At 38.9% G+C, this 18,143-nt stretch overlaps 3 protein-coding genes across 3 annotated transcripts; all 3 read right to left on the bottom strand.

Moving 5' to 3' along the window:
- Positions 1-1,714: 1,714 nt before the first annotated feature.
- LOC109006533 lies at positions 1,715-2,290 on the bottom strand. The gene has a single exon (XM_018985836.1). It carries the CDS (start codon positions 2,288-2,290, stop codon positions 1,715-1,717), a length of 576 nt encoding a protein of 191 aa, XP_018841381.1.
- Positions 2,291-5,609: 3,319 nt separating this feature from the next.
- On the bottom strand, positions 5,610-6,530 carry LOC109006550. The gene has a single exon (XM_018985873.1). The coding sequence runs from the start codon at positions 6,528-6,530 to the stop codon at positions 5,610-5,612; it is 921 nt and encodes a 306-aa protein (XP_018841418.1).
- Positions 6,531-6,924: 394 nt separating this feature from the next.
- Positions 6,925-7,725, bottom strand: LOC109006560. The gene has a single exon (XM_018985884.1). It carries the CDS (start codon positions 7,723-7,725, stop codon positions 6,925-6,927), a length of 801 nt encoding a protein of 266 aa, XP_018841429.1.
- Positions 7,726-18,143: the final 10,418 nt, after the last annotated feature.

The raw sequence follows: 18,143 nt of genomic DNA, 5'->3' as shown, positions 1-18,143 counted from the left end.
ACGCCGGCAAGCCTCCTCTGCCGAAGCTAGCCTCTACTGTGTAGCCCTCCCTCTCCCCTCACAGTAGTAGCCAAAATGGGTTTTTAACCCATTTCTCCTCCTTGCGCCACCATATGCAGCCACCCACAGCCGCCAAGCATTGCCACGAACTCCCCCATCCCTCCCCCTTCCTCCTCCATGTGACCCAAGCATACCCTAGGAGTAGTGTACGAGCTTCTTCGGGGAACCCTAACTACTTCCCTTGCTCGTGAACATCCTCCTCTTTTGGCCAATCGTGATAACCAAGGAATTACGATGCTCACATTAGGAATTAAAGGCCATGTGTACCAGATTCTAGAAACCCTTAATTTTTAAACATGCTACTTATGTTCTTATACACTACGCGTACCAATAGGGTGTTGCCACCTCACCATGGGCTTGCCATGTCATCATCCACTTTAGCATGAGTAGTAACTGGTCATAGCCATAACCACCCAAAAACTCAACCTCAAACAACCCTTAGAGCTCAATAAACTTTTGGACAAGTGTTGCACATTAAGAGATGGTTGGCCATAAAAGACGGCCCACCACCAAAAATCATATAGCTCATCTTTGGCTGGCCATCCCACTCACACAACATCCCTATTTGTTTTATCTTTCATGCCTCAAAGCTCCCTTAATCCATGCTTCTCAAATTCTCTCTTGCTCGTCGTCCACTTCATTTCCCTCTTCACATTTTTTCTCACAAGCTCTAACACTCTCGAGCTCTCTCCTTCGCTCGCCCACTCACAGGTTCATCTTTATCAAACACTTTTTCTCAATCTCTAGAGCTTACATACACAAACACACTTAGAACATCATCACACCAAGAACCTCTCATCTTTCTCTAGACTTGGGATTCTCAGTTTGGGCCTTCAAGGTATGACCCTACTCTCATATGTTCTTCATGTTTCAAACTTTTAAGGGTTAGTTCATGTGTGTGTTTGATGATAAGATTTGATGTTGAGTATGAAGTTTTTCTTGTCAAAAGTTTCGGGTGTGCTTTTTTGAACCTCTAAGATGTTAATCTTGATATTCTATGTTTTGGAGATCTTAAAGTTTTGATGTTTTAATTTAAGAGGGAGATTAAAAGGTTGTTTTGAAAGGTGAAGAAATGTGGCTTTTCTTAGGATCAAGTGGTGACTGAAAAATGTGTCATCTTTCTTTGATCTATGCTTTTGATCAATGAGGAGTTGTGTAGGTTTTATAATTTTAACCGAAAAGGAGAAATAGTTATAAGAACCAAGGCCTATTTTTATCCAAGTTTATGAGAGAGATGAAGGGTGCTCGGTTTGGTTAGGGTTATGAGATTGAACTAAATTATTGTATATTTTATACATATAGAACCCATATATTTGAATTATTTTATTATATCATTATTGGTTTTAGATGGAAAAATGGTTAAGATGCATAAATTTGAGTTGTGATTTAAATTGATTAATAGCAAGATTTATGCTTAATTTTATAACTTGTGATTTAATTGAGTAATATTTCTTCACATACACAACACATTTTTAATATTTTATTCTTCCTTTTTATATTTCTGGTTTCTATTTTTTTTTTTTGGACACATGCGAGGAGAGAGTTTTGAGTAGAAACACGTGAGGGAGCTTTTTTTTTTTTTTTGGAAAGGAGAAACTAATTCATTAAACATGTAACAATACATCACACAAGGCTGCCTCTCCCAGTGCTACATTCAAGACCTCGGGAGGGCCATCCTTGAGCCAAGGCATTTTTCACAGCTATCCGTAATTGCTAATTTGGCTGTCATATGAGCAACTCTGTTTACTGTCCTTTGAACAAACCTCAGACTCCAAGCTTGATTCATTCTCAATAACAATTGCATATCCTCTATCATTTGGCCAATCCACGAGTTGTCTTCACCTTTGGTGTTTACTGCATCCACTATTGCCTTAACATCCCCTTCAAAACAAACTTGGTTGAAGCCAAGCTCTATGCAAAGATCCATAGCTCTAAGAAGAGCAACACTTTCAGCTTGGGCAGCTGAGGAGATATGATCCTTTGGGCCTGTCACCACTGCTTGTACATTGCCGATTGAATCTCTAACGATAGCACTCAAACCCATCCTTCCCTCTTCTTTTTGAAAGGCTGCATCAAAGTTTACTCTGACATATGGCCAAGCAGGCAGCTTCCACTTCAGGTTAGAACCTCTCTCAATATAATTTGTTGTACTCTTTGAACTGATCTTATTGGTTTCCTTATATAGAGATAGTTCATCCTGAACTTGCCTCGCCAGAATACCAGGATGCATAAATTAGTTTTTAAAAATGAGAGCATTTCTCCTATTCCATAGTTAATACCATGTGGTTTTTTTTTTTTTTTGAACATAATACAACTTTCATTAACAACAAGAGTCAGTCATTACATAATTTTTCCATCATAATATCGCTAGCTATTACCACAGGACAGTCCTCCATCCAAACCTTCTCCTCTCCAACATTGAAGGCTAATCTTGCAAGTTTGTGTGCAATGTTGTTTGCCTCTCTATACACAAACCGTACATCCCAATTCATTCTCCCATACATAACTCTCCTCACATCATCAATTATACAACCATATTCAGCCCCTATTTCTTCCCCACTTTTTATAGCATTCACAATTAATAAGGAGTCTCCTTCCAACAAAACATCAGAAAAACCCATTTCACTACAAAAGGTTACTGCCCTCCTTAATCCGAGAGCTTCAGCTACGTATGGGTTACTATTGTGAGTAAATCTTGTGCATAGGCAGGCCAGAACCTCCCCGTTTGAGTCCCTAACCACCACGCCTATTCCAACACAATTGTTCTTTGCATCCACGGCAGCATCCCAGTTAGCTTTTATCATTGATCCACCTGGTTTTTCCCATTTAGTCACCCTCCTGTCAGTATTACTTCTCATCTAATTTGTCTGTAGCTGGTCCTGGGCCATCTTGTATTCCGCTAGTCCCTGCACAGCAGCATGAATTATATCTTTCGGGTGATCAAATTTTTTTTCAAATAACAGAGAGTTTCTTCTCATCCATAACTTCCTCATGATACAAGCTACCAATTCCACTTCATCTATCTTCAGATTAGCATTAAGCTTTCCCCACAGTTCTACAAATTCAAGCTCTGAAACACCCCATTTATGCACTAGACTATTGCCTTCAGACCACACATCTGATGCAACTGGGCAGCTCCACACCGCATGCAATATTGTCTCAGATTCCCTCTCACAAATTGGGCATATATCAGACTCGGTGATTTGTTTCTTATACAGATTTTGTTTTGTAGGTAACAAGTTATGAGCTGCCCTCCACAAGAAGTGCTTCACCACGTTTGGGACATTCAAACCCCACATCATCTTCCATACATTCCCGGCACTGTTTCCCTTTAATGTTTCCCCTTTCCTCTTTCTCATATCTTCATGTTCTAGGTGATAAGCACTCTTGACAGAGAACTTTCCATCTTTGGAGCCCCCCCACACCACTCTATCTGTTGAACCCCATTTACTCAATGGGATACCACATATGATTTCAGCTTCCTCCCTATTGAAAGTATAAAAAATAAGATCCTTTTTCCACACTCCTTCTTCAGCATCAATGAGTTGCTGCACTTTAGCATCAGCAGGCAGATTTTTAATCAATGATTGAACCCTATGGGAAGATTGAGTTGGTAGCCATTTATCCCTCCAAATTCTTATGTTACTGCCATTTCCCACTCTCCACAAGAGCCCCTTTTTCAGTAGCCCCATTGAAGACCACAAGCTTCTCCATATAAAGGATGCCCCATACCCAAGATTTGCATCAACCATACCTACCTTCTTAAAATACTTGTCTTTCATAACCTTTGTCACCAAGGACTCTGGTTGTTTTAGCAATCTCTAGCATTGCTTTGCAAGCATTGCCTTATTAAAGCACTCAAAATCTCAGAATCCCAGACCTCCATTGCATTTAGAAGCTCCCATGTTAGACCAACTCCTCCATTGAATCTTGTTTTCATTTTGTTTATGGCCCCACCAAAATCTTGTCAAAAGGGAAGCTAGCTCCTTACACAGTTTTTGTGGAAGTCTGAAAACACTCATAGGAAATGTAGGGATAGCTTGCACTACAGCTTTTAATAAAACCTCTTTTCCAGCTTGTGAAAGGAATGAGTTCTTCCAGCTACTCAATTTTGTCCACACTCTTTCCTTCACACTTCTAAAGGTATTGTATCTTGATCTGCCCACCATGGCTAGTAGCCCAAGATATCTTTCATAGCTGCCACATATGGACACCCCAGCTGCCCTCTTAATAATTGCTTTAGAAGCACCAGCGGTATTTGAGCTAAAGAACATTGAAGTTTTTTGCATGTTAAGACTCTGACCTGAAGCTTGCTCATACTTTTCCAATATTTTCTTTATTCTCATCCACTCCTCTACCTTTGCTCTTCCAAAGATTACACAGTCGTCAGCAAATAGTAGGTGGCTGATTCTAGTTTCCCCTCTTGATACATTCACTCCTCTTATTTCTCCTCTAGCATCCGCTGCTTTAACCATCGAACTCAATCCTTCAGCACAAAGGATAAATAAATAGGGGGAAATGGGATCTCCTTGTCTTATCCCCCTCGTAGGCTTCAACATCTTCCCGGGCTCCCCATTGATCAGGATTGAGTAAGACACTGATGTAGTGCACCTCATAATCAAAGATACCCATCTATCCCCAAATCCCATTTTTCTCATAATTCCCTCCAAATATCTCCACTCTATCCTATCATATGCTTTTGATATGTCTAGCTTGAGAGCCATACTACCAACTCTACCTTTTTGTCTAGTTTTCATTGTATGCAAGGACTCATAAGCTATCATTACATTATCCGTTATTAGCCTTCCCGGAATGAAAGCACTTTGGTTGCTGGAAATGATGGCAGGCAATATCTTTTTCAGTCTATTTGCAAGAATCTTTGATGCAAGCTTGTAAAACACATTACAAAGGCTTATAGGATGGTAATCACTTGGTGCAGATGGGTTTTTGACTTTTGGGATCAAAGCTAAAAAAGTATTATTCACATCTTCATTCAAATCTCGCTCCCCATTAAGGAAATTCAACACTGCACTACTTACCTCCTCTCCCACTATGCTCCAATAGGCTTGATAAAAACAAGCGCCATATCTGTCAGGACCAGGGGATTTCAGAGATCCCATATGTTTCAGCGCTTCCTCCACCTCAATCTTAGTAAATTCCTTTTGTAGCTCTGTATTCATCACCTCAGTCACTCTCGGTTCTATCTCCTTCAGACATTCCTCAATTGCCTCTGTAGATGGCTGTGTGGAACAGAAGATTGACTTGAAATATACATAAAAAACCTCTTCAATCCCTTCTTTATCTGTCACCATCCTCCCTTCAGCATTTTTAACCTCCTTTATCTGGTTCTTTTTTCTTCTTTGAGTAGCACAAGAGTGGAAATATTTTGTGTTTTTGTCATCCAGCTGATACCATGCTTTCTTGGCTCTCTGTCGCCATTTCAGATCTTCCTACCCTAGCAAAGCCCCCATCTCTTCTTGAAGCTTTCTAATTAGTTCAGCATTATGAGGCCCTTCACTTTCTTGTTCCCTTTTCAGCCTTTCAGTTTTCTACTTCAACAAAGCTATCACCTCTTTATCTTTTGAATTACCCCACCTGATTAAATCTCCTTTACACCCATTCAGCTTTCTTTGGATATTCCTAATTGGGTTTGGATCTACATCAGCCCTCCTCCAAGCCCTTTCTACCACACCAGCCCCCTCCTCATCCCTTATCCACTTTGCTTCAAATCTAAACAACCTTCTTCTCTTTCTATTCACTAAGTATTGCTGTCTCAAGTCAAGCATTAAGGCCATATGGTCTGATTGGACTACATTCAAAGTCTCCACCACTCTATCACAAAAAGTTTCAGACCACTTTAGATTAGCAACAGCCCTGTCGAGCCTCTCCTTAGTAAAGGTGCTGTCCATGTGCTTGTTACTCCACGTGTATTTGTTTCCCTTCCACCCTAAGTCAAAGAGTCTATTATCATCCAAAGCTTTCCTAAAATCAACCATCTGAGTCTCTGGCCTAGGTCTGCCCCCCATTTTTTCAGTTTGACACAAAATCTCATTGAAATCTCCTATTACACACCAAGGCATTTCACTAGCAGAATTTAATAAAGACAATAGATCCCAAGTGTTTTTTCTTTTACTCACCACTGGATGCCCGTAGAAGCCAGAGAGCAGCCACGACATTTTCTTCTCTTCACTCCTAACCATTGCATTAATATGGTGTTGAGAGTAGTTTAGAATCTCCACCTCTTTTTCCTTGCACCACAGCAATGCCAGCCCCCCTTTTCTCCCCATCGGGTCCACAACAAAACATCCCTCCCATCCCAGTCTCCTTTTAATTCCCTCAACCTTACTAGCTACTAGTTTTGTCTCCATCAAGAAGACTACATTGGGTGTCTTATCCTTCACCAACAGGAGAAGGTTCTGAACTGTTTGGGGGTTCCCAAGCCCCTGGCAGTTCCAGCTAAGTATTTTCATTGTTGTTGGTGGGGCTGACTTGCAGCCTCCACCAACATCACATCATGTTTTGAAACCCTTCCTCCATGCATACTTTCCCTTTTTTCATTGCCCCCTTACTGTTGTCTCCAGGTTTTTCACTTCTCAGCTTGCGTTTTCCCCCCAAAAAAGACTCTCCTATATCCTTTGTAACTGCCACTCTAGCCCTTCTTTTCCACCTCCTCTCCTCTCCCCCATAGTTTTCAGACATTTCCTTATCATGTTCAAGTTGCTGGAGTCTAGTCACTACCCCACAATCTTCCACCGTCTTCCCACTTCTGCCTGCCCCTTCAGTCCTCTCCCCTATCCCAGAGTTTTTATCAAACACTTGCTGTGCACCCTTACCCTTCACTACGTGAGACTCATTCCCCCCGTCTCACGACTCCTTTTCTCCCAAAGAACCAATGGAATGGTTAAAATCACCCTCACTCTCACCCATATTCTCACTAACCTTGTTGCTCGAAGACTCTGAAGACTTTCCCCTTCCCGAATAGCTAGCTCGAAGCCATACCCCATATTGAAATTTATCACTACTGCCTTCCGTCTCAAGACAACCCTCTCCCCCATGATAGATTTTGCCGCATTTAAAGCACACTTTAGGGAGCTTCTCATAGCTCAACGGAATCCACAATTTGTTGCCCATCACATTAGCTGTTCGACCCCTTGAAATTTTCTTTCTCAGGTCTATTTCTATCTTAACCCTTAGATAGCTTCCCCATCCTATCCCATCTTCCCTTAAATCCACGCCTTTTACATTTCCAACCATAGCTCCAATCTGCATCCCCACTTCTCTTGACATACATGCTAATGGTAGATTGTTTAGGTGTACCCAGAACTCCTCGAAATCAAAGTTCATTTTCTGCGGGGGGGTTAAGCCTTCAAATAGGTTCAATACAAACAGTTGATTATCGAACAGCCACGGCTTCCCCTCCAGAACTCTCTGTCTATCCTTCTGGTTCTCAAACGAAATAACAAACATGTTGGGCACGATATTATAGAACACAAAGGAGCCATTCAGTTTCCAAGTTTTATTCATAGTGGATCTGATCACCTCTTTGTTCACTTTTCGGTCCGATAGCAACTTCCCCACCAAGCTATTATTACCCTTCTTCGTCCCCTTGTTCATGAAATCTTCACTCACCTCAATCACTTCATTTTCCTCTTCCAAATCCTCCATAACCACCTTATCCTAACTTTACTGGAATAAAGTTAGAGCAGAGTCTTCCTCCCTCACTCTAAGAGCAAGCCGAGACTTTCTCCTTCACCTGTTCTTTGTCCACAGAGAGAGCTTAGAGAAGACTTTTTATAAAATTATTACGTTTTATACCATGTGGTTGAGGCTACTTGAGCTCAACAAATTTGGCTAGTGATAATTTTGTAGTTCAGAAATAATATTTGACCAGCCCCTTGAGCTCAACAAATTTGGCTAGTGATATAATGTGTGGCTAAAATCACTGTTCATTTGTTGAGTCTATTGTTGCACTTTATTTTGCACCTTAGCTATTCCTTGGCCAAAATTTAACTTTATTGAGCCCACTACTAGTACTCTTAGACAGAGAAACGAAGAAGGGTTTTTCTGAAAAGGAAGCTCCAACACCGCAACTTGAAGAACCTTGAGGGGTCCAACTGCCACTGCTCAGCCTCCCTCCACTACTTGCTTCCTCCATCTCCAACCATTTAACTTGCTCTTTCCATTCCCTAACTTGTTATTTAATTTTATTTTGAATTTTTTTGGTTTATTTTTGAGATCTTTGGCTTAGAACCATTCAGTTTGGGCACTCTATTTCCTGCTTGTTTAACTTGATGTTAGCTGTTTTTGTTGCTCCTTCAAGCTTCCATTAGATAGGTATTACAATGGTTATAGATTGATTTTGAGAATTTGTGATTTGAATACAAGGATGAACCCTAGAATCTTGATTTTAGGGCTTTTCAATTTTATGCTCGTATTGCATCAATTATTTACTAATCTAGCTTAGTTCTTAGCTTATTTTTGTTATTCTCTTAGTTCCATTAGATATTAGATTGATTAAGGGTTAATTAGGGCTTAATTAATTTTAGTTTTGCTAATTAATTTTTTGTTAATTAAGATTGTTTAGCTTAGTTGGTTTTTTTATTGTTTAATTTCACTTTGTTAGATTTAGCTGTTAATTTTGAGTCTTGCAATTAGTTTGACAATTTTTGTTGGTTAGTAGGTGAGTAATTTGGAGTTGATTTTTTAGTTTGTCTCATTAGTTGGTTAATGTTTGATTAGTAAGCTTCCATTGCAATTTGGTATTTAATTAGTTCAAATTTAATGTTTAATGTCTTGTTAATTAAATTAGTTTAGTAAGTTGCCTCTTGGCTAATTAATTTCAGCAAGTTTAATTTAGTTATTAGTTTACTTCTTTGCATCTTAGTCTTTTACTTTTCCTTGCAATACTCAAAAATCTAAAAATATGAATCTGGTCCACGACCAGTGCCCTTTACATTTCCGTTGCACTCTTTAGTTCATTGCCCATATCACCACCTTTATTTTCACCATTTACATTAGTTGATTTTAAACAATTTTCTTCAAAGAGATAATCTAGGAATTTTATTCCTAATTATTACGTCACACCCTCCTGCACTTGGGATAGCCGTTGTGCTACTCATTTTTGAGTGAGTCAAGTTTTTGACACCTTTGCCGGGGAAGGTTGCTTGACTTAAATTTAAACTCATATATTTTTTTTTATCTTTACTTTTGTTTTTCTTATCTCAATTGTTTCTCTCACTATCTTTATCTCTGATTACACATTTTACTTGTCACCTACTACTCAATCGCTTGAACCTTACGTATGTTATTTGGACTAATGTTTCATGTCTTGTGTTAGAGATAGTTCAAATAGGTTGCTTAGAGTTACACTGAGCACTGAGAGTAGTATACACAACTTAGAGATAGATAGCTCTTCCGTCTCTTTTGTAAACGAGGACACTGAAACTGAACAAACCATGGCTGCACCTGCACCATGCACTCATAGGGATTATTTGCAATCCACTCGCACCACTACACATTCATGCATTGTTTTACCTGATGATGCATCTAATTTCTCTATTAAGCATTGGATGATGTCAATGATACTTCAGTTCCATGGGATGGATTCTGAAAGTCCTTATCAGCACCTCACAAATTTTGAGTTGGTCTGCACTACTTTTATCAGTAGAGCCATTACTGATGAATTTATTAGACTTTGTTTAGTTCCTTTCTCTTTAAAGGATAAAGTGAATATTTGGTTTAATTTTTTAAGGCCTAATTCTATCTTTAGTTGGTCTGATATGCAGCATAAGTTCCTACAAAAAAAATTTCCTTTTCAGAGAACTCAGTTTTTATAAGAGCAAATCAACCAGTTCAATCAGAGACCTGACGAGACTTTTCAAGCCAGTTGGGAAAGATTCAGTGAACTATTTTTATACTAGTCACATTCCAGAATGCAAGCAATTCGTTCAGAAGATGTGCAACGTGGAATTCTTTAGCAAGGAACTTGATGAAGCACTATCGTTTTTTGACTATCTTGTCAAGAGCGCACAACAATGGAACACTCGGACTGATTGAGTTTCATTAATAGCACAACCACTGAGAGCTATTGCTGGTGGGGGCATATATGAGCTTGAGGAAGACACTAACGTTCAAGCCCGAATAGCTGCATTGACTAAAAGATTAGAGATTATGGAGATGTAAAAAGTGAAGGCTACGAAAGCAGTAGAGGCATGTTCTTTATGCGCTAATTCGAACCACAAGACCCAGGAATGCCCAATTATGCCAGTATTTTAGGAGAATGGGTCTAAGCATATGCAATCAACGAACTGGGTTAATAGAGCATATAATCAACCTTTCTTCAATACATATAATCCGGGATGGAGGAATCACCCAAATTTCTCATGGAGGAATGATCAGCCTGGCCAGTCTCCGCTACCTTTTCTACAACCATTTCATCAGGGTGCTCCTCAGCACTAGTATCAGCCATATCAAACTTCTTAGAGCTATCGATTTGTGGCACCTCCAGAATTTCAGCCTCATGCAGCTGTGCAGAGTTCTCAACCTCAATCATCTGCGAAGAAGTCTCTTGACGACAGTATAACACAGATGGCCAATACACTTATGCAATTTATGTAGATTCAGGCTACGATAAATAATCAGAACACTCAGGCCATAAATGACTTACGAGGCACCATAAATAAAATGAGCATGACATTGAGCACTTTAGAGAGATGGAAATTTCCAGCATAGCCTCAGCCTAATCTTCAAGTATACCGGCAACAACCATAACAGGTACATAATGTCTCATGGGAGGTTATTGAGACAACGAAGATCGTTCTTACTTTGAGAAGTGGAAAGGAAGTTCCCTAACTAGAGATGACTATGGACAGAGAGGTGGTTACTCCTACACCTGAAGATTTAATAGAGACTGATTAAGCTGAAAAAGAACCAAAGGTAGTGAGACCAGAGTCGAAGAAGCCTGTGAGTGCAGGGGCTGAAACTAGTAAGGAGTATCAACTCGTGATCCCCTGTCCTCAGAGATTGGCATCTGGCCAAAATAATAAATACCATACTGAGATTCAGTAAATCTTCAAGCAAGTGAAGATTAACATTTCACTCTTGGATGCCATACAACAAGTTCTTTCATATGCAAAATTTTTTAAGGACATGTGCATAATGAAGATAAAGCTGAATGTGAAGAAGAAAAATTTTCTAATAGAGCAAGTTAGTGTATTGATATTAGGTGAGACTCCTCAGAAGTTCGGAGATCCCAGCTCTCCAAACATTTTCATTATGATCAGTGAATCACACATTGGGAGAGCTCTACTTGATTTGGGGAGCAGTGTAAACTTGCTACCGTTCTCAATATACGAGCAGTTAGGATTGGGTGAGCTAAAAAAGACCTCCATCATGCTACAATTGGCTGACAGATCAGTCAATGTGCCAAGATGTATTGTTGAGGATGTGCTGGTCCAAGTGAACAAAGTTTACTACCCAGTGGATTTTGTGCCAAAAGGTGATATCGGTTGTCTCCTTGTGCGAGGAAGTTTAATTTTATTGAAATGAGTATGACTTAGAAAAATAGGGTTTCAACACATTTAATATACTAAGTGTTTCGGTTTCATCAACTGTGAGTGCTTTGATCTTGTTTGATGACTCAAGAATCTAAGTTCAAAGACTTGGAATGTCTTAGATTATATGTGATTTATTGCATATGTATATGAAAATGAAGGTGGTTCATGTGGAGTAGTCTCAGTTAGAGTCCTATAAGGTCTTGGGTATGGCTCCCTACAGTTAAATGAGCTTTAACTTAGAAGTCACTAGCAAGGAGAGGTTCGAAAGTATAAGAATAGACCATTAAGACTCTTAAATTTGGGTTTCAATGGGACTTCAAAGAATGGCTTATGTTTTGAAGTAGTTAGGGTCCTTAGTCTTTTTGTGTAAGATGGCTAAGGAGACAAAGAATTAGAAGTAAAAATAGAAAAGGGTAGAACTCGAGTGGTGCTAGGTAAATACCAAGGGGTATAAGTGTAATCTTGGCCTTCAACAAGGGCATAATCACAAAGTCAATCTCAATTTTTCATGTACTTTTCTTTACTAATTGACAATTGTATTGTTTATACGTTTCATAACATGGCATGTCCTTCCTTGTGTAAAATTACACTATTTCCAAATTAGGAGTAAGGGTTGCTTCACGACCCCAAGTTGGGATGAGGTATTATCGCCCAGTGGAACACCTTTCACCACATTGGAGTATTTAAGAATGTAGTGGTATCTCTTTGGTTGATGCTGGGCTATCAACGACTTTAGACGATAACGTAATAATCTTGGGTCAACGGACTACCTGTTGGATGGTAGAGGCTAGAGAAACTTAAGGTAAAGGATAATCATGCAAAGCCTTAAGTACTCCTTTAGACGAATCACACTGACGGATGTTACTCGTAGTTGTGACAAAGGAATGACGTGCGTATGAATCTTTAGGAAAGGTCGTGGTGTACGGCTAATATAGACAATGAGTTTATTTGAAATTGAAGGTGTTAAGGAATTTGGTGGAAATCCTCCTTAGATATTATTGTAACGCCCCGTTCCCGGAGGTCTGGAGAGTTAACTCTTAATACCTCAAATCAACTTAAATAGTACAACTATAAAATCCGAAAAATCCAATAAAATATTAATCAATTTAATCAATCCAAATATCTAAGATCCTCCATGGGGACAATAAAGAAAATCTCAATAACATAAATTAAAAACTCTCCAAAACTCGAAATTATCCTTAACTCATCAAATCAAAATACCCGAAACATAAATTCAGTTTATTAACTACGACTCTCAAAGAAGCACTTGTACCCTCGGGCACTTATTCCACTCTGATCATCACACCTGCTAAAACTTTCTACTCTTGTTCTCCAGCTGAACCATCAAAATTATCTGAAAAAAATATGTAGATAAGGGGTGAGTTATCAACAACTCAGTAAGCAGAGGACATATACTAGTGTGTAAACATGAGCATTTACAGAGTTCAGAATACATAACAAAAATATTTTCTTTTAGAATGGAGAATTAGAATAATGTTTACAAAATGCAGCATCAGAACATGTTATCAAAAATATCAGATCGAAAGTTCGAAAATATTCATAATCAAAATCCCTTTGACATAGCATAAACTGAAACATCTCATCTTATCTTATCATATCAGAATAAATATCATGTTTAACCCCCGTGGTAGGGTTGTGCAAACCCCAGTAGCTAACCGAGCAGAAACAAAATATGAATCTTCCCCTTGTTCATTCTTGGAGCCCCGAGTGCTCACATAGGAAACATCACACAGAAAACCACTTTGTTTCCAAAGTGGGTGCACCAGAAATAGAAAAGTTGGTACCAACCCGAACAGAGGCCACAGTTTTACACCCGTGGTGAGGTCAGAACGGAACAGAAATAGAAACAGAATGTTATGCCAGAGATTTTCAGAAATCACATCAGATCATATCAGAGTACAGAAAATCTTCAGAACATAACAAAATCATAACACAACATAATTTAGGCACAAAATTTCATATTCGCTCTCTTTTTCAAAGTTCAGAAATAGAATGTAAAAAATAAGCTCATGTCTACACCAGTCATGACAGAAAATAATTTCTTCTTAAATAGAATCTCATGAGTAATGCAGAACAAATAACTGCAGCAGTTCAAACTTCTTTTCAACATCAAATATGTATATGTTCCAAAAATAACCTCAGCTCATTTTATTTTAATGCAAAGTCTAGCATAGGAACCCCGCTTACCTGGACTTTTTAGCTTTTCAAAAATTTGCTCAACAACACCGGACAATTATTAATCGTCACCTATATGATAATCACGTAAATTTACATAAATTTCTAATCAATCTCGTATTTCGATATTCAAGTCTAAAACTTCTAAAATAATCTATTTTTAATTCCTCAAACCCAAAATTCTCATTATTCCTGAAATACCAACATCACTTTCTAAACTCATCAATATCCAACATATTACTCTAACTAAAACATTAAATTCCAACTTATTTACAATTGAGATCTTACTATAATTTATAAAACTAAAATTACATAACTATATTGAGATCATCATAAGTACAAAATCATACTTTTATTTAAATAAAAAATATTCTTCTAAAAGGATTTAAAATTAAGATTTTTCACTTGTCGATCACTTCAAAAATTCATTAGTATTTACATAAAAAAATATTCCGTTAAAAATATCAGTCTCTTACAAAACCCAATTTAACAATATAAATCCACATGTGGACGTCCAAATGAAAACATACTCTACAACCTACATAATATACTCATTAAATTGAACACCCAGAACAATAACTCTGGAGGAATACTATAAGGGGTAAAAAGTAGTAGTACTCCCTACTATATGGTTAATGTAATTACATATATATATATATATATATATTATATAAATATATATGTATACACCTTATAATGAACTACTAGGAAACAGAGAATAAAAACGCAACAACAGTGCAACGACAGCACTTACGGTGAGATGGGGGCATGACGGCGTGGAGCTGGCGGTAGACTACAGAAGATATGGGGTGGGGCCTTGTCATTGGCTGAGAGAGGAAGAGAGGGCAATGAGCAAGAGAGGCACACGGTGAGAGAAAGAGGGAGAGACCGAGAGAACGAAGACACCAACAAGAAATGGCGTGAGCTTACCGAGGAAACTTGAGGTGGCGTGAGGTGGACTGGGGTGATGAGACGTTCTCCTTGGAAGTTTCTGTGGGGGCACAGCGTGGAGGAGCTTCGGTGGAGGGTGATTTCAGTGGCTCAAGGTGGCTGAATATGCTTTGTTTTTGGATACCAAAACAGAGCAGTCTGAGGGTTGCAGTAGCGGCTACGGGGCGTTGGGCTACAACTCCGTGTGGCTGGGCACGGTGGGGAGGTGTACCACGGTGGCTGAGAAGGGGTGCAACGGTAGTGGTGCAAGGATGGCGCTAAGGGGGTCCTAATGCAGAGGCAGCGGCGCGGCTACGTGGGGTTCATAGTTTGCCCATGAGCTGGGCGGTGGGGCTATCACACGGTGACTTGACTTACAGTTTCTGCAAGGGTGCACCCTCCGCGGCTGAATGTTACTTTGGTTTGGGCTTAGGTTGTGGAGAGCTTCCGCACACGAGAGGGATGGGAAGGTGACGGCAGTGCTGAGCCGAGGGCTACGGGTTGTGTGAGTGAGGCGTTGAGCTTGTGGGGACGAGGACTGCCGTGGGAGGTTTGCGGCTACTTCATTTTTCAGGAGAGGAGTATAAGTATATAAAGAGTTGATTGACAAAACCCTAGAGAAAAAAAAAATAGGCAAGAGACGTGCAAGATCATGCATGCTGTGGACGAGAGGGAAACTTAAAGGGAAAAATAAAATAGACGGAAATAATGAAACGTGCGGAAGTTAACGTGCAAAAGAAAAAAAAATAAGAATAAACTGAAACAAAACAAATAAATAAAAAAATTGAGTTTCATTGGGTCCGGGTGTTACATTTTTCAAATTCATGTTCCTATTTCCCTGTGTAATTACTATCATTGCATACATACATTCATAAGCTTGTCATAGAACTAGCTTGCTGAGATTTAAAAATGCCACCACGGTAGTTGTAGCGCCCTGGTCCCGTAGGGAGCGGAGAGTTACTCCCTATAACTTAAAACTCACAATTCATCAATATATTTATAGACTCCAAAATATAAAGTCATCAGAATTTTACAAAATCTTTTAATAAAATCCGTCAATTCTCAGAAATCTTCTATGAGTAATCCACTATGCTTAAATAATCATCTCATCGATGCTCCATAATCTTGATCCTTAGCTGGAATATTCAAAATCATTTGAAAAATATTTGGAGATAAGAGGTGAGTTATCAACAACTCAGTAAGCAAATGGCATATATTAGTGTGTAAACATGAGCATTTTCAGAATTCAGAATGCAAACAAAATGTTTATCTTCAGAATATAGAAACATAAATATTTACTTTCAGAATACAAATATCAAAACATGTTACAAAAATATCAGAGCGAAACTTTCAGAAAAATATTCTTATTCAAAATTCCTTTTGGCATATTCAAATCTGAAACCTCATCTTCATCAATCAGAGCATCACATCGGGACAGATACCATGTTTAACCCCCGTGGTAGGGTTATAAACCACCATTATAACCCATGGAAGGGCCGTATCCACTATTATAACATGTGGTTGGGCTGTATACCATGTTTAACCCCCGTAGTAGAGTTATAAACCACCATTATAACCCGTGGAAGGGTCGTATCCACTATTATAACCCGTGGTTGGGCCGTATACCATGTTTAACCCTCGTGGTAGGGTTATAAACCACCATTATAACCCGTGAAAGGGCCGTATCCACTATTATAACCTGTGGTTTGGCCGTATGCCACTATTATTACCCGTGGTTGGGCTGTATCCACTATTATCACCTGTGGTTGGGCCTTATCAGAACATAACAGAACCATCAGAATCAGACTTTAATTAAAATACATAATCAGAATCTCATGCCAAGGTTTTCAGATGCCACATCATATCAAAACCAAATACTGAATAGCTTCAGATAATTTCATAAGTTCGAAATAAACAGAATCAAAACATCTTCATTTATTCACAACAAAAACTTTTAAATTTTCATATTCGTTCTTTTTGCATGATCAAAAAAAGAATGCACAAATTAGCTCATGTCTACACCAGTCGTGACAGAAAATACTTTCTCTTAGACAACTTTCATGCATATGCAAAACACATATCTGATGTTGTTTTCTAATTTCTTTTTAAAACAAACCAGTATATTTTCAAAAGTAACCTCATTTTATTTTATTTTAATGCAAAGTCTAGCATAGGAACCCCACTTACCTGGACTTCTTAGTTTTTTCGGAGTTTTCCTCAAAAATGTCGAACAATAACTAATCGTCACCTATAAAATAATCATGTAATTATCGTAAATTTTCAATTAATCACATATTTCGATATTTAATTCCTCAAAACCTAAAATCTCATAACCTCAAATTATAAATCATCGCTTTCTAAAATCATCAATGTTGATTTAATAACTATGACTAAAACATTTAAAAGTTTGACCTATTTATTATTGAAAAAAAGCTATAAAGTTTAATACTAAATAATATAATTATCCAAAAGTATCTTAAAATAAAGTATAACTATTTTTAGATAGACTAAATCATATCTAAAGTGTAAAAACAACATTACACCAATATGATTTACTCTTAAAATAAATCTTTACTTAAATAACATGTTAAAATATTTAAGTGATTTTCTGTAATCATAATTATATAAGAGTGTACTAATACATAGTAAAAGTTTAAAAGAACATTAATATAACATGTGGTAAAGGGTATTAATGTAATTTCATTCTTTCTTTGAAAACCAACAAAACCTGCGTAAAACAAATAACTTGCATGGCAGGGGCTTACTCACTCAGGAATCACGTGGCAGCGTGGGACGCAGCGAGGGGCTAGAAGCTTAGCGACATAGCGATGGTGATCTGGGCAGAGCACTGGAAGCGAGAGAGAGTGAGAGAGAGAGAAACGCGGTGAAAGTATGAGTGAGAGACGGAGAGAGTATGGCATGCGGAAGGGGAAGAGAGCTCACCGTGGGACTGTGAGAAGGCATGCGACTGGTCGAGAGCTACATGCGGTGGCTTCCGTCGTGGAACGTGGTTGAAAAATCGAGGAGCACAAGGAGAGGGAGAGGCTGCTGGAGGAGTTCAGTGGAACAGCTTGTGCAAGGACTGCTCTGTTTCAAGAGTGGGAAAACAGAGTATGCCGTGTGTGTTCCTCCTTCAACGGCTGGGCGATGGTGGTTGGCTTTCCGTGGCAGCTAGGACAGCCTGGAGGGTGGTGCGCTGTTTGCAAGGAGGAGTTGCTGTCTGTGAGTTCATGTAGTAGGGCAGCGGCGTCACGGAGAATCAAACCGTGTTGTGTTACGACTTGGCCAGCGGTTGGGGGTGCTGCATGGCTTGGGGTGGGTTTACGTGACCAAGGCGGAGGAGTGTTCTGCAATGGCTATCTTTCGGTGTTGGTGGTTTACGGTGGCAAAGTTGACGAGCAT

This window comes from Juglans regia, chromosome 13 (assembly GCF_001411555.2).
Source record: "Juglans regia cultivar Chandler chromosome 13, Walnut 2.0, whole genome shotgun sequence".
NCBI lineage: Eukaryota > Viridiplantae > Streptophyta > Magnoliopsida > Fagales > Juglandaceae > Juglans > Juglans regia.
The sequence above is the reverse complement of the archived record's forward strand: the minus strand, read 5'-3'. Positions and strand labels throughout refer to the sequence as shown.